At 38.0% G+C, this 21,306-nt stretch overlaps 1 protein-coding gene across 19 annotated transcripts in view; it reads right to left on the reverse strand.

Annotated features, from left to right (window-relative positions):
* The window catches only part of BAZ2B (bromodomain adjacent to zinc finger domain 2B), a 156,774-nt gene that overhangs the window by 74,342 nt on the left and 61,126 nt on the right, over positions 1–21,306 (reverse strand). For 15 of the 19 annotated variants that reach the window (XM_055811648.1, XM_055811658.1, XM_055811657.1 and 12 more), the window contains exons 3-4: positions 13,391–13,450; positions 8,616–8,771 (exon numbers count right to left, since the gene is read on the reverse strand). In XM_055811648.1, the coding sequence (XP_055667623.1) occupies positions 8,616–8,769 (154 nt within the window). In that variant the 5' untranslated portion in view covers positions 8,770–8,771; positions 13,391–13,450. The remainder of the gene's footprint in view (positions 1–8,615; positions 8,772–13,390; positions 13,451–21,306) is intronic. The other 4 variants (XM_055811643.1, XM_055811644.1, XM_027785216.2 and 1 more) reach the window with 1 other exon arrangement.

Raw genomic sequence — 21,306 nt, forward strand, 5'->3', positions numbered from 1 at the left:
AGAAATTGTGAAACCACTCTTCTATTGCTAAAACATTGCATTTCATCTTTTTAGCTGTGGTTCTAGATGAATTACACTGAATTAAACAGGGCTGAATTTCTGAAGATGATCCAAAAAAACCCCATTTTAAATGGAAGATGTACCTTACTCCTAAATCTTTTTCCACAGTACTTAGTTCTAATCTCAGACTTTTAATTTCAAAGCTCACAACTTCATTTAAAACACCTAGAATGCTAATTACCAATCCCATGGTCAAACAACAGGAAGCATTACAATGCTTTGTCAGACATCTGTCAACAGTCATGTCAAATGACTTCATCAGTCAAGCTTGGATATGCTACAGCTCTTTGTAGCCTCTATTTTTGTAAGACACTTCTTTTCTTGACTGAATGCCTTTAAAGCCAAATTTTATTTAAAAAACAAAAACAGAACACAAAAAAAACACAAACACACAACCAACAAAAATACCACCCTGCTTTACAATAAGGTATCTTTCACACAGCTGGACTTCAATAGCATCCAAAAAATAAAGGCACTTACAAAAAACAATTTTCTAAACCACTCTCACAATTCCTCTTTTTTTCCCCCTTTCAAAATTAACAGCATTAACTAATCCAAAAAAACAGTCTACAGATAAGATCTTCCATCTGTCACTTGAACAAACAGAAGAAAGAAAAGTTAAGTCTGGTGTCTACAAACTTGGCAGCCTGTGGTATGCATTTCCCTTAGAAAAGATGTAGGAGTATACAAAACCAACAACATGGACCCCTGGAATGAGACAATGAGAAACCAGGGGGTTTTCCACAGTCTACATTAAGATCTCTCAGTACTCATTTTGAGTTTCAGTGGTTTGGTTCTATTTCTTTCTCAGTGGATTTACTTCAAGTAGAACAGATTGCCCCAAGACAATATGCAGTCTCAGTCCTTGGGGATTTCCAAAACCAGACTGGATAAGGGTTGAGGTGACAATCTTGACCCTGGAAATGGGTTCTGCTCTTCAGACCAGGGGCCTCCTAAAGTTCCCTCCAACCTGAGTTTTCCTCTGATCCTACAAACTTGCAAGCACATGTCAGTGTAAACTCAAGACAATATCCCACATCTAAGAACAAATTATTTACAACTAGTTTTATTTAGCAGCTTACACATCATATAAAACATTGCAGGCAGCTACAAAAGACAAACATACCTAAAAATATTGCAAATGTTTAGTATTAAATAAAAACATTTATTTTTCTTTAACTAGATATTTCTGCTTCCAATTTAATTTTTTAATTTACGGAAGTTCTACCAATGTTCTGTACCTCTCTAGAACCATACAATTTACACAGGTTTTCTTAAAAAATCTGTTACGATTGACAGGTATAAGCATAAAGACCATTTTAAGCTTCCTTCTTGTAATTTGTTAGTGTCCAAAACAACATCCTGACCTAACTTGTGATACTAATACAGCTATATCGCAATGACTCATTTCCCATTATGATTGCATACAGTTGACATACGGCAAACTCTTATACCCATCATGTACCTATCACCATTTCTAGCCAAATCAGGCCGTCACTGCAATTTGACAGGAGGACAGACCCAGCCTATGCAAGGACAAAGTCACACTATCACCTTTGAAAGGACATGCATCTTGGGGGAAGTCTCTAACAACTGGGGAAGGACCACCATCACACCCATCTTCAAAAAAAGACCAGGAGGACACTAGAAAAAGACCTACAAAAAGGGCACACTTCTGCTAGTCCCCTGGTAAATAATGCAGTGAGCCCTCTGTATGAACCATGTGGGAAGACATTTCTGGGCACATGCAGAAAGCCTTCTATGATAAAATTACTGGGTCTACAGGCAAGAGAACAGTTCCATCTCGTTAACCTCTAAGTAAGCATGGATTTTGATACAGTCTCCTACAAATACTCCTTAACCCAAATTAGGACATTATGGTCTAGATGGGGTCACAACTAGATGGGCAAGAAAACAGTGGGATGTGCAGACGATAGCGGTTAATGAGCCCTACTCTACATTGATGACCACGACAAGTGAATTAGTGCAGGGTTTCATCCTCAGACCTGTCCTGTTTAACACCTTTATCTATTTCCTGCTCCAGATAATTGATCACTTTCTCATAAAATTTGCAAAGACATCAAACTGGGGGACAAGTGAATCCACTTGAGGCAACAGCTCATATCCAAGGGGACCCAGACAGGCTGAAGGAATGGACTGGGGAACCTTATGAAACTCAACAAAAACTGGGATTGAGTGCACACTCAACAAGTTTGCTGACGACACCAAGCCATTTTGTGCAATCAGCATGCAGGAGGGAAGGGATACCATATCCAGAAGGACCTTGACAGGCTTGAAAGGTGGGCCCATTGAATCTCATGAAGTTCAAAAAGGCCAAGTGCAAGCTCCTGCACACGGTCGGGGCAGTGCCAAGCACAGATGCAGGAGCTTGCTCACAGGTGCACTGGGCTGAGAGCGGCCCTGCGGAGGAGGACCTGGGGGTGTCGGTGGGCGAGAAGCTCAGCGCGACCCAGCCATGGGCGCTCGCAGCCAGAGCCCCGGCCGTGCCTGGGCTGCCCCCCCAGCAGGGCCGGCAGGGCGAGGGAGGGGGCTCTGCCCCTCTGCCCCGCTCTGCTGAGACCCCCCGCAGCGCTGCCTCCAGCTCTGGGACCCGGCATAAGGGGGGCACGGAGCTGTGGGAGCGAGCCCAGCGGGGGCCACGGAGATGGGCAGGGGCTGGAGCCCCTCTCCTGGGAAGCCGGGCTGGGAGAGCTGGGGCTGTTCAGCCTGGAGAAGAGCAGGCTCCGGGGGGGGCCTTAGAGCAGCTCCCAGCGCCTGAAGGGGCCGGCAGGAAAGCTGGGGGGGGGGCTTCTTACAGGGGCACGTGTGACAGGGCACGGGGGTGGCTTTGAGCGCAGAGAGGGCAGATGCAGGTCAGAGATCAGGAAGAACCTCTCCCCGTGAGGGCGGCGAGGCGGTGGGCCAGGCTGCCCAGAGCAGCTGTGGGTGCCCCATCCCTGGCAGTGCTCCAGGCCAGGCTGGATGGGGCTGGGAGCAGCCTGGGCGGGGGGGGTGTCCCTTCCAGCCCAAACCATGATGTTATTCTATGATAAACTTAAGCTCAAAAGATGTTTTAATTTGACCTATCTTTAGAGTATTATCAAATGTCTGCATCAAAAAAGTAGGTGACTTTAGTACGCATTATTATGTAAAAAATACGTTGTGTGCTACCTAAGCCATTATCTAATGTTTCCAGATAAATAATAAATTTAAAAATATGCATTTAAAAGACACTCAGAAGAAACACAACATAAAGGAAAAATGGAAGCAAAGTCTTGTAACAATAAACTGAACTGTAATGACATTTTTCCTCTTCTTTATTGGATGAAAACATTTAATAGTTTGTCTAGCAATTAATTCTAATATTTCCTTAAATTTCTTCTTTTAGTGTTTGCTCTTCCAGTTACGAACTAACCCTAGACATGCTCTGCATAGCAAAATTTCATGTTAAACTGCTCTCCTTAACATTCTTGACTTACTTTAAATAGGTTAAATATTTTGGGGCACAGCTTTTGAAATTCTACTAACCACTACATAGATAAAATGATTGAAAGCATTACTCCAAAGGGCAACATCCATTCCAACAATCCTGGTCTCTTAGTAACAAGGAATGATAACTATGAATGCCTTTGTTAATATTAATGAACTTCATGGTGCAATATATGGTTTTCAAAAGAGCTAAAAAGGAATAAATAATGCCTTAAAATACAAAGCATCAATGCACCAACCAGCAGAAATACAAAAATGACATGGTATTTCTAACAATGCTAAGGACATTCCAATTTACACATCAAATCTAGAGAACTGTTTAGGGTGACAGAAATTTCTGTGTTTTCTTCCTTTGTGCTCTTTAATCATTACAGTGCTTGCAAAGTTTGCCTTCAATGCCTCCCAACACCAGCAAGTCTTCCAGACTCCTTGTATGCATGATTCCGAACTACTTGCACGCACGACTTCATAGTACTGGTGAATGTTCCTCATTGTAAGAAGCTGGAAAGATTGGAAAAGGCTGGAAACCGTTTATATGTACGGAAGAAACAAACATCCACCCCTATCATTGGTTTAAAAACCAGAAACCCTCATATAAATAGAGAGAACATAAAAAATATGTTAATTTAAATGAAGAAAAAGCACTGGCTATCTCATTAAAGCACTTCAACATCACCACCACCATCCCCAAAAAAAAATAGTATTTTAATGAATTCTGAATATGCTCTCACAGAAGCAAGTACACAGGTAACAAACATGAATGCAGTTGCAAGGACTCCATCTTTAGCTTTCCCTCATAAGTTACAGGTTAAAAGAAGTTAGTTTTGGACTAATTTTTAAAAAAAAAATGAAATTTTCAAAAGGGATTGACAAAACTGCACTCTACTAAGAAAGCTGATACATAATTTAGGCACAAACACTGCAGATTACCTTTGAGAAGTAAGAATACAAGAACAGTGCACTGACCTACTAAGCCATGTTTTAAAACTTAGCAATCACATGGCAAATCTCGATGAGACTTGCTTTATTTAATATAACAACTACTAGGTCCTTGATGTGTTTTTAAATGGAATTATTTTGGTACTTGAATACAATGGTTTCTTTTAATCTCTAAGATCCAAAAAGCAATACACTGAAACTGTTTTTCTTTCAAGGTTGTTTCTACTAAGTCCATTTCTTACATACAAAGGTAAAATTCCATGTCCAAACAATACTCAAAATTGTTCACTCATCTGTGTAGTCCCTATAGCAAATATTAGATACGACAGAATTTGGAAACACTGAAGTACTTGAATTATACCTATTCAATTATTCTCCTCCTTATTTTTATGTTCTTCAATAACCTTGAAAAAATAGGTTGGTTTTGTTTGTTTTGTGGTTTGTTTGTTTTTTGGTTTTTTTACTTTTTACACATGGCACATTCTTGTCACAGTCCTATCCCTAAAAAACAGAGTTTAGCCAGTGCCTGGACCCCACTGCACTGTCCAGACTGAACAGTGAGAAAGAAATCAGTTTCTGGCCTTTAAAGGTAATAATATAAAGCAGGAAGTTTGAATGAAACTGGTATGTTTCAAGAATTATTGATAATAATGAAATTAGAGACTGCTTCTTAACGATACATATATAACACACTAAAATTAAGATGTGCTGACCACTAACATTCATTTCCAAAATCTGAGAACCTGTGATGTAGACTGTGTAACACTATGGGTAGTCTGTTAGTATCAAAGCTGGCAACTGTACTTTACTATTCTTCACATCCTTGTACTTCGCCTAAGCATCTGCATCGCTTTAACTATTACCATCACATTCTCTCCCTCAACCTAAAAAATCGTTGTACAGTCCACAAACTGCTAATCACCACTTTGTTTCTACATATCCACTTCAATTTTGCTATTGTCACTTAGCAGTCACAATCTTTAAAAATCTCTAGAAGTCAATAAATACCTACAAGCCTTGGATGAAAATTTTGACAAACCCAAGAATGATACAAAACACCACAAAAAAAAATTGTTTATACAGTTTTACATTTTAGGCACTAAATCTGATCTTTCTCAGCATTTATTTCAGGTGCAACAATATCATTTTTATATAAAAGACTGAGACACAAAAAATAGTTGGAGTTAAAAAAAAACAAAACAATTTTTTAACTGTAAATCAAAAAATCAAGTGGAAAATTACAAACTTTTCTAATTAAAATAATCCTGTGATTTTGTACATTTATGCCCACAACTTTAAAATTCTTCTGGGTCTCATTTAAGGAGAAATAGCAGACTCCAAAAAGAATGAAGAATTTTGCTTTGATAGAAGCAGTTCCTGGTTTGGAAAAGAAGGTTGCTTTCTGGTTTTGATTGGGGTTTTTTCCATTTTATAAAATGTTAATGAACTTCCTTCTTTTGAAAATTAAAAATAAAGGACCCTTATGTCTGACAATATCAGAACTGTACGACTCTGTTGTTCAACTTTGAACAGTTTCACATACTGGCATTACTGCCCCTCACAAAGACAAAACAATGAATTACGGTATCATTTACTCATGCAAGGAAAAGGTTGTTGATTTATATTCTTCCAAAGTTGCTACCATTCTCATGAGGATGAATTTAAACCTCTTTCCAGAGCCAATTTTCTTTTCCAATACACCTTCTTATTTTCAGGAATAGGTGAATAAGGAGGAATTAAGTGAAGTATCTGTTTACTTGACTGGAATGCTTCAATTATTTAGGAACTAATGTCATATTAGCCAATTAAACTAACAGTATATATATTCCATAATAGTTTCAACACAGGTGCTTTGCCCATTTGACTTGGGAATATGCCAAAATAATTTATATGTAGTGAAATCTACCTGCCAAAGCATAAAGATTCTCAGTCCTAACTCACCATGCATCGTGGGGACCTGACAGGGCATCCAATCAAGTGTATTGTGGAGACTCCTTAATAGACTATTGATTGCTACAAAGAAAATAAATAGATGAACTGGAATAAAAAGAACCTCTCTGATCTAACGTAGATTAAGATGACTTTACCTTCTTCTAGCAGGTTCTCTTAGAACAAGAATAACTGTTCATTCTTAAACAATTATTTTATTAGATGCTAGAGAAATGCATTTCTAAATGTAAAGACTGACACTGGCAGATATTGTCTCTTTTTTTGGTTTTGGTTTTTTTTTGGTTTTGTGTTTTTTGGTTTGTGGTTTTTTTTACTTTTTAAATTATCACAGAAGTGAATAACATCTCAGTTTACGACACTAGTCTATCCTGACTACTGAATATCTTGTAAATTCAAGAAAGTTTTGACTCAATGAAGTTGCCATTCCAGCCACAGGTCATTCATGGGAAAACAGTCTTTGGCTGGTTGACAGCATAAACACTTCTGTGAGGTTTCTCTGGGACAGTATACCTTTTCAGAGCAGATGCAACAGTAACCATAGTGTACTGTGTCATGCAGAGAAACTGATAACTGCTGGGAGGGTATCGATAGTAAACATCATTCCAGCTTGTGTTTAGGTATATGAAGTGTCCTTGAGAAAATATATACATTCTTAAAAATCAGATGCAGCCAGACAACGGCTCTGACCTTAAAAAAAACCAAAAGGAACAAGCCATGAATACTCGGAATTACTATCAGTCTTAATTAGCTATCAGACAGCAATGAATTTTTATTTTTTTTTTAAATAAAAGTTGAGTATAAAACTTTTAAGGCTACTTAAGAAAAGGACTACTGGATTTCCTAATGAAGAAAGAAAATGACAGTTTACTATCCTTATGACATCATTCATCTACTTTTGTCTCACTGTATATTGATAGACCAAATACATATCCTTCAATATACAAACATAATGTTACAGGAGACAAAAAATTACATGCTGTAATAGCTACAAAGCAAAGGCAGCAGGGAGAGGTAAATGGAGTCATATTAACCCTCATTTGGGGACCGTACATTTATAGCCATACGTAAATGAACTCCTACTAGATTCTGGGAACCACCACAGAGAACCATTTCAAATGGCATGGGCTAACGAACAGACACAAAAGTCTCCTGCAGTTGAGTTTGTAGTGGGGTACTGAAAAATAAAACATAGTTACTTGTTCTGGATCAGTTTTAGTTAAGAACTTTTCTGGCTGATTTTAAAGTAATTAAAAAAAATAGCTGAGACCTAATTCTAGGTATGCAAACATTCTGGTTTCTATTTTTCTTCCCAAGCAAGCTGCAAATGAAAAAACACAGGCTGTAGTAGAGCACTTAGAATCTACTGGTTCTATAGTATCCAGGGCAGAAGAATTTTTCAGTTTGGAGAACACACACTTGCTCACTTCATTGCAAGAACCAAGTTTGTTCTGAAAGTAGCAGATTACCATGAATTTAAGCTGAAAATCTTCCCATTTCCTGCATATGTCATAAAAATCAGCAGTACTCAGGCTAACAAAAAGAGTATGTATCATCTGCTCTCCACAGTGAAGAAACAGCAGGGAAGAGTGAGATACCATTTCTTGTTCTGTTGGTGACATACGCATCATTCAGTTGAAATGAGTTTCATTGACAAAAATGAGATTCTTGCATGGAGAAATCTTCCATGTAATTTTCTGACTCAAGGCAAGGTGTTTCACACTCAAGTCAAGAATATCTAAGACTATGACAGTTTGAAATTCACCTTTTTGATCTCAAGTTCCATTAGACAAAACTATTCCTCCAGATACAAAAATACAGTCAGGGTTGGGCCTGAATGCTGAGAACATGATGTATATTCAGAAGTGGATTATTAGATATTAGCCTGAACATGGCACAGAGTTTGTTAGATCAATACTTAATTTGATCCTCATTTCCAAGGCAGCTTTGCAAACTGAAAAGTTCTTTAATATTTGAAATAAGCAATTTTAAGTTAATTTCATTCCTTCAATAAACAAGTACTTACGTAAAATGTATTCACATGTCACTTAGCAAAAGGAATCCAAACATTTGTTTTTGATGCATCTGTGCGATCTTAATATATTCGACTTGTAATAATAATTAGAATTGTTGACAAACACTAAAATCACATTGCAATGTATTAACTGAGTCATTTTTACCGCATGTGTTGATTGCAGAACTCAGTGATGCAGCTCCAGTGGAAAGGCCACCCTTCGATACTGCTGAAGCTACAGATGGTGTAGAAGATGCTGGAGTCGAGGCAGTTGCAGTAGAAGAGACGGATGATGACGTTAACCACTCCCCAGACTCCATATCTGTAAGAGAGAAGATACATGTTTTTCTTCTATGGCAGGAAATGAAATCACAAGGGAACTACAGGAGTGTCTGTGCTGACCACGCCTCGGGATCTGCACTCAATTCTTGATTAGGTGCTACAAGACCTTCACACAAGGGGTATGTCACATGAACGGCGCTCAGGGGAATCCAGCACAACTGCCACAGTCAGGGAACAGAGCAGCGCTGTTGAGAGCTACATCACATTTCAACTATGACAACAGCTTCACCTGGGACCACCACCCACACCCTCTGCTCAGAAGGTCCATACTGGCTCAGGCCAGCACCTCCAGCCCTCGCCTGAGGCAGGCCACAGCTCTGCAGCCTGGGCTGTGTCCATGTCTCATTACAGCTGCCTGCCAGGCCTGCACCAGTGCTGCCTGCCGCTGCGCCTGCCCGCACTGCCAGGGGTCCCCTGGGCCCAACGGGCCCCTTTCAGCTGGCCTGGCCCGTGTGACACCTCAGGCTCGGAGCCTGTGGGCCTGTGCCGGAGCTGGGACCAGCGCTGCCTGCAGCTCCCCCATTGCTAGCTTGTCCCTGCTGGCACAGCTGCCCTGCTCTTGGGCTCCCTGACACACCCCAGCTTTACACAACCTGTAACGCATGCCAGCAAGTCCGCATCTAGTCTCTTAATTTAGGGAAAGACCCAGCAATTATGATGAGATAGCGTATCACAACTCCTGTAAGCTGCTAGCTTTTTTTTTTTCCCTGGTGAGCTTTCCATGTGAAATAAGACATTTTTATTTGTGCCACTATTGCCTAAACCAAAAGTTACCAGATGTATTTCACTGAACAAGCACACATGTTGTACAAAAACACACAAGAGTAAAATTATTATTAAAAATAATACTTGTTGAGAAGTAGTTCCTCAAATTCTTACAAATTGCAACCAAGCAAATGCTGTCCAAGCACAGTGGTAGCAGAGTCAAAACACTATCTGACTCAACCTGCCAGAGCTTCAGTTGACAGTATGTCAGGATCAAAGTATAAATAAGGTGGGGGAAAAAAGTCTTTTCAGAGTGCCTTTATTATTACAAAAGCAAGGAGATTAAGCACAGTTAACTCCTGCCAGGGAAACTTCTGAGAAACCAATTCCCATCCTGCAGCCTCCTTCAGCTACAGAGGCAACACCTTTCCCAGCCCCATCACAGGTACCAGGCTGTAAAATCTCACCCCAACCATTGTACAACAGAATGCCAAGTACACAAGAGACACTTTTCCAAATGCTATCCTAATCAGTTTAGACAACTGATGTGTTACACAGCACTTCTGATCCAAAGTTATGCTAAACAGCAACTTCGCAAATAGTCATTTGGAAAGCCAGCATAAAAGCTGTTAACTGCTTCTCCAGAAAGACACAGTATTCTTCTCTCCTCTCAGTCAGTAAAAATGAACCTTAAAAAGCCAAAGGAAACACAAAAGCAAGAGTCACCGAGAAACACACAAAATACCTGGAAGATACACTGTGTATCTTTTACCATTTTAACTAAACCGTTTATTCCTTACCACTAGTAACTTTTATATGTGCCAATTTCTACATACCGGATAAAGTCTATACAGATTTTGCTAGCTAACAGAACAAGAGATACTGCTTACCTGAAGTGAAAATTCTGCTAACTAGGGAACTATAGTATATCTTATAGAATCTACCCTTTACACAAACTGCAAACAATTCTGCAAACAGCACCGAAAGACTTCACTGCTTTTATTCTTTACAGCCCAATTTATCACACGTAATCTTCATGAATACAGAAGAAAACTGGGGGGTTTTCTGCAAATACAGAGAAATCAACTACTTACACTGATACAGTACAAAAAAAGTACCTACTACTATACTGAGAACAACAGTAGAAATCACGAAAACTATTTCCTTCAGAGAACTTACCAAGGCAAAAGATTATTAAACATTTTAATTTTTAATTCAGGGTTCCTAAATACATACTTTTCTCCAATTAAACATTTTGTATCTAGAGTTAAAGAATAACTCACTGATTTTTAATAATCTGTGACTATAGTTCAGCTAAACTGCTACTTAGTGGAAACAGGGCACTGTTAAATATTTTGTATACCGTAGACTTTAAACATCATTATGTCCACATGCATTATTTCATACTACAAAAAAAAAAATTACTATCTTCAGTGTATATACAGATTAATAAATAGACATAAATGAATATAACAAAGTACAGTTTTTAGACACTATGAATGACTGAATTTAGGTGAGGCCAACAAGCAGTCCTTGTACAAAAAACTATGGTTCTGTATTTTGGTATTCATTGTTGTAAGTATGGCCACAGTGAATTTACTCTATATATGGATGGCATAAAGGAAATCAGTAAGACATCATAATGGTATTATTACAGTAATCACTTATAAAAGGGAAAGTATTTCCAAGTTTTAACACATTGCATTCAAAACTCAGGATTGAAACTTTTTATTTTACTTGTGTTTCCTGACAGAAACATATATAACTCTCCAATTTCTAAAAAAATTGCTGTCAAGTTGTGTATAATAATAGAGCATTACAGTAAGTCTTTACCATCTACTATATGTTATAAATAAGCACAGTTAAGAACCACTTAGAAGCAATCTGTATTGTTGTCATAAATGGGAAGATATTCTTGGTATATCAATACTTCTTTTAATATAGAAATGTAAATTTAGCTATACTTCCAAGCTTTTAACCAAGGCAAGCCATCTGCTTGAATTGGTAATACAGCATCAAGTAAGAACTGAGAGAACAGTAATAAACTACCCTTGTAAGGCTTCTCCCCAGCTCTTTTTGTTTCAGTTTGTGGGTGGTGGTTGAGGGGGTTGCATTTTCAACCTTTAATTCAGCTGCTTATTTAAAGTCATTAATAGAAAACTGGAACATTGGCATTTCTGAATGATTTTGAACTGAAGAAATCATATTCTTTTCCTAGAGACATACATACTTCTGCTTTCAAACCAAGTCAACCTTTAATTATGTTTAGTTAATTACTCAGACCACAGCAGATGGCTGACTCCAAAAGAGATAATCCCCGAAACAGTCATTAGTCGGGATCAGCAATAATTATACTGTAGACCTAATATGTTCTGTGACTAAAAAGATCCATACCAGTTACAGCAGATCCATATTCTTTTTAAACTCAAGTATAAATTAGACATTTGTTCTATTTTAGTGTATTTTCCAGCCAATACTTATGATCTTTCATGACTGCTTTTTAAACGCTCATATTTGTAAAAGAAAAATTGAATAAGTAGAAACAACGGAAACTAATTACTAATGTTTAACAAAAATAAGAACACTAAAATGAGGTAAAAGTTTACTAAAGGAAACATCAATCAAATCATTTTCACATTTAACAAGATCAAATGTCTGTGAACTAGATTTCCTACCAATTCCATGCTCAAAGCCTTTGCTGAAATGTGTACTAACACAGAAAAACCTATATTCTTAAACAGTTATTAAAAAATAATACCCTTCATGGGCTATTATCATGATATAACAGTATCCTGTCAATGTTAGTTGGGATGCGTGATACTATAAAGTGAGTCTTGAAAAAAATCTGAAGATCAAGACTTACCTCGAACTTTCAGTTTAACTTCTACACTCCAGCAAATTAGAATTCATCACAGATCTGAAATTTGGTTTAATTTTATGAAGTAAAATTTAAAATCTAACTTGTCTCCTTCAAAGTGGGGCAGAGCTCAAAAAAGTGAACGCACAGAAGCTGAGTGCAGAGCTTGAGCGCTGGCTGGGGGGCAACCCAGCAGGCTAAGCTGCACCCACGGATTCCATGCTACAAGGTAACAATGGCCATAGAACCAAGGAGGAGCAACTGTCAAAGCAGTGCGTATTTTTGACCACCACAAGCCAAACAAGTACCCTGACCAAAACTTCGCAGAGAAAGAAGTGCAGCACCCACAGGAACGGGTCCAGTTCATTGCAGACAAGACACAGGAGGCTCCCAGTGATGCTCTCTGCTCTGGTGACAACATCTAGTCACAGACCTTCCAATATGCAGTCTACTACTGCTACAGTGTTTTAGACATCTGAGATTAAGCTCAAAAAAAAGTGTCAATATTATTAATGAGATTCATTTTACAAGTCTCAAATGATGTATAAACCTTAAAGGCCAGGTTAAGTGCTAAACATACCAAGTTTTGCAGAACTTGACTATAATTGTGTCACTTTCAATAAATTACTATAAGCACTTTACATAAAACTCTCTAGGGAAGAAACCTAGCACAATAAAACTTTTTTTAGTAAATCAACCACCACAATAACACTCTTTTTAGTAAATCAACAGCAACACTGGCTTGTGTTTCATAGGTACCATACCAACTACAAAGATGCTTCTATCCACAAGTAACTTCAATATATTACTGTCAGTTACACTGTGCAAGGCACACAGTACACTTCTACATTATGCTCTAAACCCTTCATAGCCCTTCCCTTTCTCATACCAGACAAGATTCAGTCAGCGGTGTAATAACTCACTGTTTACTGCATCAGAATCCATAGCAGTGAAAATATTCAAAATAATTCAAAAATCACAAATACATCACAACCCCACAAATGTTTAACAGTCTTTACCCACATAAGGTGGATTACTAAAAGCCACTTCAAAGCAGATCCAAGTCTTACGTTTGGCGTAAGTGAGACAGGACTGGCCTGGCAAAAATGGAAACAGAGAAGGCAATCAGTTGCCATTTTACAACTTGGCAACATGTAATGGCTATTTTAAATAGACTCAGGATAATCTGACATTTTTTAAAAAATGCATCTGTTTTGACTTCATCTGACAAGATAAACTCATCATTACATGATACATGCAAATTAAGTTGCAACTCAAAATCTCATTTTCTCCTATTTTACAAGTGTGTTGTTTTTAGTTGGAAATACACCTCAGTTCAAATACTTCTGCATGCACACATTTCATGATTATGATATTGAAAGAATACTTATGAATGACAGAGGGCATTATAATGCAGTTGCTTTACGTTCCATGGACAGAAAAGGGAAGGGGTACACAGGCCAGAATAAATTGCAACCCTCCAAGTTCCTCACTTCAGGATAAACCTCAGAATATATTCCTGAAAGCTGTTTAATGCTGGGCAAGAAATACAATCTATCCAAGTTGTACCAAAAAAAAGACTAAGAGTCTGGTTTAAATAAATAAAGGCAAATCCAGCAATAATATTTGTTATTCTGTATTAGACTATCTACTTTGTACATGTATGTTTAGCAGTCACCACTTTTATTTCAATTAAGCACCCTTCAACTTCTGTTATTTTCACTTCTGTGTTGGGTTAGGACAGGAAAAGCTGACACCACCACCCTGAAAACACAAAAATAGATTAGTGCAGATAGCTTTTTACACAGATGTAAACACTCTCAATCAGGAATGCTCACCCTACAAAGCTGCCTGCTAGTACAATTAATCTGCACAAGCCACTCCTTGCAGGGCAACAAATTCCGATCAGGTGACAAGAAAAGGACCCCATCATATAATTTACTTTTGCCAGCAGAAAAGCTATGCAATTCATCCAGCTCCGGAAGATGAGCAGTCATTCTCTAGATAGCAGGATTACAATGGTACAGTGCAATTCTGTGGAGACAACATTAAGGCCCAAGGAGACACAGCTCATGGAGCAGAGATGACAGCACTACATGTCTGTATTCCAGCACTTCTAAGCAGATTCTAAACAGCAAGTAAGTATTGGCACTACCTAAAATTGAGGTAGAGCCTGGACTCAGTCATGACTGCACATGCTGAAATAATAGTATCTGAAGAATATTCAAATGCAAGGATTCTCTGGCATCAGTTTGGTAAGTGCCGAAAAGAGGCAATTCCACCAGATTCTGTCACCAAACCGAAGCAAATGTTTCATTTCAGAACTGACGTTTCACAAACCTTTCTGTTCAAAGAGAAAAAAAAAAATGCATGACTGCAATATTTTATACTGACTTGGGATGAATATCAGTTTAAGGATTATAGTTTTGTGCATGACAGTTCAGATTAAACAGATTAAAAAATTGTTTCCAAATTCTGTGTAAAAATACAATCTTTCATTCCACACACAACTGTTTCTTTATATCCTGATTATAAGACTTGGATACTTGGTTCATCTGTACTAGACTCTAGTACTACTACATCTTGTTCTACAGAAGCAAGACTGATAGGATTTTATACTATTACTTAAGTTTGTGAGGGCACTGAGCAAACTGTACCTATAACCACCTCGATTTTTGAAATCATAAATTATTATACAATCTCTGCATTCCAATACTCAATACAACATTTTTCAAACACATAGCAAAAACTGTTTCTTAGGGTAGCTCTTAAATAGCTAACAGGAATCACACTGGAAATCCTATGCCAACAGTAGTTTGAAAAAATCACTAAGTTTTGAACAAGCACAGAAAATATATTACAAGTGAGGTATTTCATAGCATGCTTTTTACAGAAATTACCATTTGGCTCGATCAAACAAAACCAGCATTTCTAAGTATAGCTGCTAAAATAATCAGAATATTAAGTAGCAGTATAAAGATTATTTGAGTACTTTAGGTATTCTAAAGCCCATTTTTTAGTCCTTTTTGTTGTACATACTACAAAATAAGGCGTTAAACATTTCTATTTCATTCCTATCCAGTCATTTGATAATCAGGTGATTTTTAACACTGAGCTAAAAAGACAGCACATTGCTCTGTTGTTGGCAATACTTTGTCAATACACCTGTTTCATTGCAGCTTACAAACATGAAAACTCTGAATTAAATCCATAAACATAGGTGTAAGCAGGCTACCTATAGGAAATCTCAAAAAAGTACCTCACATGAGGGGAGAACAGGGGGCCCTTACAATGCATTCCTTGACATGGTACAGTAATAAAATTTATGTTTAAGGACTCAAAATAATTATATTTTGTTCTAGTCTTACAAACCTAATTGCGTGCTAGGGCTCCCAGTACTATGAACATCAGGCCTCCAGTTTCCAAACATTAAGAGAAACAGGACAAGTCAGTAGCATAGTACTTGGCCACTACCTAGTCTACCATTCTGCAACTGAAAGCAAGTACCATCACCTAATTTTTTTTGGTTACATGTATCCTGCTCTCCTATTCACCTCTCTAAGCTGAACAACAACTCAGGTTCTTTTCCTGAGAATCACTTGGTTATCTTCCCTGCTCACATCTAAAACTTGCGATGTCTGAAACAAGTACTCCTGCTCGTAATATCCCAGTGATACACTCCATATTATTTTGCTTACCAGTTACTATGCATCCAAATTTTACTTGCTGATGTCTATCAAGCTAATCTTTTCACTCAACCATGTACTACTTATGCACAGAATATCTAGATGTTTCACAGAGGTAAATAAATGCATTTAGAACTCACAAAAGTATGACTACACATTTTTATTATTAACATTTTCCTCACCTACCAAGAAAGGACAACAAAGAACAGTGTCATTTTAGAAATTAAGCTACCAGAATGATGTGAAGTGCAGCAGCACAGTCTCTTTCAATACACTTCTCCAGGAAGTCTTTACATCAGCAAACTTGAGTGCTGAAATAAAACCACTAACACAAAGAATTGCTTTGACTGGACTTTAACATGAAAGAAGAGGAGTGTCTGAACACTCCTGTGGCAGACAAATCCATTAAAATCAGAACTGTGAAATAAAAACTGTCACCTTTTATTTATCTGTCTCAAATTCTCATCATATTCTAATAGTAAAGACAACTCTAGATGAGAAGGTTCCTGGGCCTTGCATGACTAAACACTTGGGACTTGCTCCCAAAATCTGCATTAATTAGTCTTTTTGTACTTTTAACTGTGTGAACAGCTAACCAAACTCCTTTGTTACTGTGTTCCCTCCAACTTCAAGTATCCAATAAGATAATGCCCCAGTAAGAATAAAGACTTAAGTGAAGAACATCACCTTTCAGTAATTGCCTTGTTGGAAGTATACTTGTCCATGGACTTAATTACAGGTGCTGCAATGATAATCTGCATGTAAAGGAATGAAAGCAGAAAAAGTTCCAGGTAGAGTCATTTCACTGAAATGCACACGACACCAACACGTCCTGAAGTCACCTTAATCTCCAATGTTTACATACCTAAATATAGATGCCTAACAAAAAAAGTTTTATTTTCCCTCTACGTTATAATTTTTTCTCCGAGATAAATATTTTTCCTTTCAGTGAAGAAAGCCTGAATACACTTTATTCTGTGATAACAAGGTGAGAAATGCTCTTTCCACCTAAGTTCCTATTCATTGAGTTAAATGAGAATAAGCATCATACTTTTAAGTGACTCAGTCATTCACAGGATAATTCTGACAAGTTTTTTCAAGACTGATGACACAGGAGCGTCCTCCAGTCAACATTTTTAAGCTTAGTAAATATCACCATTGAGAATGATCACAGGGAAAGAGCATAATTAACTTCTAACTATTACCACATAATAGTAGCTCACATAGCAGGGGTTTAGGACAGCAGTTTCTAACCTTTTTAACATTAATATCTAGATATATGCCACTTCATAAATTATCTACCTCCTAATTTTGTTCTCCTCCTTTATCTTTCTCTACAAGGGGAGGAAACAGTTTGAAAAATGAAAATTGTATTTCAGTGGAGCATAAAGAAGAATTTCTTACCCATAGTTATATATTGTAAGTAACAGCGTAAGAAACAGTAATTACAAAATAATATCTTTTAAACTAAAATTGAAAGCAGGTGAGTCTCATACATAATGCAGCTCCATTAAGTGTATTATAGCTTTCTGACCTTGCTATAACAGTGCAGCAAGCGAGGCAACTGACAGAGGCAGAGCAATTGGCGCAGCAGTTAACCGGGTTGCTTCTTCAGGGAATTTTGGAGGGAAATTTCTTCAGGAGTCACCTTTTAGGAACTTCTGGTGGCCTGATGCAGACAGTGATGGCTGGCACCAGGCACCTTTTGTTTGTGTCAGCTGTAGCTGTCAGTGCCTACTAGCTTTCTGGTGAACGGGGAGCACAGGTAGCTGTTGCCCGCAACCGATGCAGTGCCAGCGCCGGAGGAAAAGCAGGTTGCCGCACGGCTCGCAGGGCAGCAGAGCGAGGGGCCCAGAAGCCCTGCTGACCACTGTCCAAGGATTGCTGTCATGCACCACAGGGCCTGAGCAAATGTCCCTACCACATCTGATACACGACCTACAAAAACCTCGCCTGCGTTTCCTCAACTCTGTATCAATATGTTTGATTTATCAAGATGAAGCAAACCTCAATAAGCAGACTCTTTCTTCCACTGTTATAGAATCAGTTGGGAAACATGACTAATAGCTATTTTCTATCTGACTTTTCAAGATAAACAAGCTTGAAAAAAAAGTAAAGTAAAAGATTCCAACATTTTGTTCTGGTTTATTTTATCTGACAATATTAATGCAGCAAAACAGCAGTAGTCCAAGGAAGTTAAAGCAACCTCTTTCAGCAAAGCACTTTTAATTAAACCTGATTATCTTATCAGAATAAGCTATTTTTAAATAAACACAGAACTGACTCGCTGAAGACTGCACATAATTTTAAATGTTATTGACACCTGACTGAAACGTTAAATGCCTTATTTTTAAATGCAAGTAGAAACAAGTATTTAAGGTAGCTAGCTACTGCAGAGTGATCTACTGAGCTGAGCTAGTGTTATTTTCTAATTCTTATTTTGATCTCAATGTGTTTAGAAAGTTGTGTGCATGGTATGCAACTATCTCTTATCTAAACAAAAAGTTTAAATTAATGCCCTGCAAAAATATCCAAATTTTGCATTGTTATGCTCAACTTAAATAGGTTCTCTTAACAACTGCACATTAGCACCAAATTAAATGACAAAAGACAGAAAAGCAATCTATGCAGACTGTTTTCTAAAGCAAATTGATAGCTACACTCTGAAATCAACTATTTATGTATGTAGCTCCCAATGTGAACTTTCTTTATTACTATGTAATGGCACTTATTATCAAAGAATCAACAGACAGGATAAAGTAGTGTTGCTTGGCAGCTGGGTATTTCTGACCATTGCATGATTCCTCTACAATTTTCTAACCCATTTCTATATTCTTAATGAGCGTTTTATTTTATGAAAACAAGCAGGTCTCAAACAAAACACTATATTAATTGGATAGATACTCAGTGTTCAAAATACCTGTTAAAACTCACCTTGTAGTAAGGAAAATCCCCAAAATACAGAACCATCTTTCTATCAAAATATGTATTTATTTTAAATAAATCCTGCTTGATAGCTGAAGAAATCCTTTCAATCTCTGAATCTGTTTCTTCATCTCCTACCAATAAACACATACCAGTGCATCTTCCTGTGCTCCTCCAAAACCTGATTTTTAATCTGTCAGCAGCACAGCTTCTGCTTTTCTGCTGACCTTCTGCCACTCAGAAACTTAGTTCCAGTTTAGCAATTGTATTGTACACCTCTTCCCATGGTTCAAAAGCCAAACTTCATCTCCTCAAACTCAAAATCTAGCTTAGCCCCAATTACAGGTTCCAACAGAGCTTGAGGAAAAAACTTACAGAGGAAGTGCCCTGTTGAACCTTTGATGGCAAAAGCTGCCACAGGTTTGTCTGGCAATTGTTAAGATTCAAGAGTGTTAAAATTCATCCTTGTGCCAAACATGCTGGTTAGTATTTCCATAACTGTACTTTGCATATCTTTGCCAAAGAACGATAGAAGGCACTACAACAAAAGCTAATTTTGTATCTGCTCTAACATACATATACAAAAACTCTCCAAAACACTTGCTACAAACAACTTATTTTGCCCAGCTGATATTATTTTGCTTCACGCTGGCAAAAAAAGTGCATTAAAAAAAAGAGTAGGCAGATAAAATGTCAATCCAAACAGTTAAAACTTTAAAAGCATAAGCTAAAGGAAAGATAATTTGGGGAAGAAATAACTATAAACCCAAGGTATCTATGTGTATGAACTCTGCACATGGGTCAAAGTAACTGACTCAGAACTAGTTCATGGGCACTCCCCTGTAAATCTTTCAAAGAATAAAGATGCAGAAAAAAGGATTCCTTTACCTTGCAGTCCTAAATTACAAACTACCATAATACCTCAGTGTCATGGTTTAAGATGGCAGGCAGTTAAACTGTACAGCTGCTTGCTCATTCCTCTCCCTCTACCATGGGATGGGAGAGAGAACTGGGACAATAAGTAAAAATTGTGGGTTGAGATAAAGACAGTTTAATAGGACAGAAAAGGAAGGTAAAATAAGAAAAATAGTAATAATGATGATAAAAAGAATTAGACTATACAAAACATACTCCAAATGAGTAAGAAAGAGCAAAGATGTTAATCAAGCTCCTTCATAATAAATGGTCTGAAGCCTCCATTAGCTGCTGCTACTTTTTTTTTTTTAAGTATCTAAAATTGTTAGGATGAAAAATCTATTTTACTCCTTCAAAAAATTGCTAAAACTAAATCAACTAGCATACTCTGATGAGAAATGAGTTCTTGGACACCAAGTAAGACTTCCACAAAAGCACAAGTGAAACAAATCTTTTGCATGTGTACCTGTAGCAGCCTCAGGCTTTGCATTGGGTCTTGATTTTGTTTTACAACAGCACCAGACCAGTCTCATTACTATAACGTTACTATTGTTTTATATTTAAACAAAAAGAGAGAAAGCCAAACATCTATATTTGTACATTCAATTGTCCAATGCCAGCAAACACCACTTTCAGCCTGTACGATAGCGAAGAAGGCTATCATCCTCTCATGTCATTGAGTTTTGGCACCCTGACTAAAAGAAAACAGAACAAAAATAAAATAAAAAAAACACAAACCAAACAAACTGATCATTGAGGAATGCTAATTCCTCAGTTTTGAACTCTTAAAGCACCTTGTGGTGTCATCTAGCAGGAATGTAATGGCTCCCACTAATAGTCTGAGGCAGCAAGGCTGACACACAGATAAATGGTTTCCACGTTTTCAAGTTGTTCAAATCATGTCGTTCTTTGGAAACAGAGAACCAGTTCTAGAAGGAAGCATTCTGTGCTATAGTAGCAATCAACTTCAGACAGCTTTGTCATTGGCATCCACCCTCATTTCCAAAATACCTTTCTTAGGTCATCTGTTCATTGTTTTTTCTAGGTTTAGGGCACTATGATCTTTTACAAAATTGAGATAGCCAAACCCAACACCAAAAAACAAAACCAAAACAAAACAAAGACTCCACTTTAAGTTTACCTAAACAGAGTAACAAGAAGGAATAATAATCATAGAATCACAGGACGGTTTGGGCTGGAAGGGACCTTAAAGCCCACCCAGTTCCCACCCCTGCCCCGGGCAGGGACCCCCCCAGCCCAGGCTGCTCCCAGCCCCATCCAGCCTGGCCTGGAGCACTGCCAGGGATGGGGCACCCACAGCTGCTCTGGGCAGCCTGGCCCACCGCCTCGCCGCCCTCACGGGGGGAGGTTCTTCCTGATCTCTGACCTGCATCTGCCCTCTCTGCGCTCAAAGCCACCCCCGTGCC

This window comes from Falco peregrinus, chromosome 8, assembly GCF_023634155.1.
Source record: "Falco peregrinus isolate bFalPer1 chromosome 8, bFalPer1.pri, whole genome shotgun sequence".
Classification (NCBI taxonomy): Eukaryota; Metazoa; Chordata; class Aves; order Falconiformes; family Falconidae; genus Falco; species Falco peregrinus.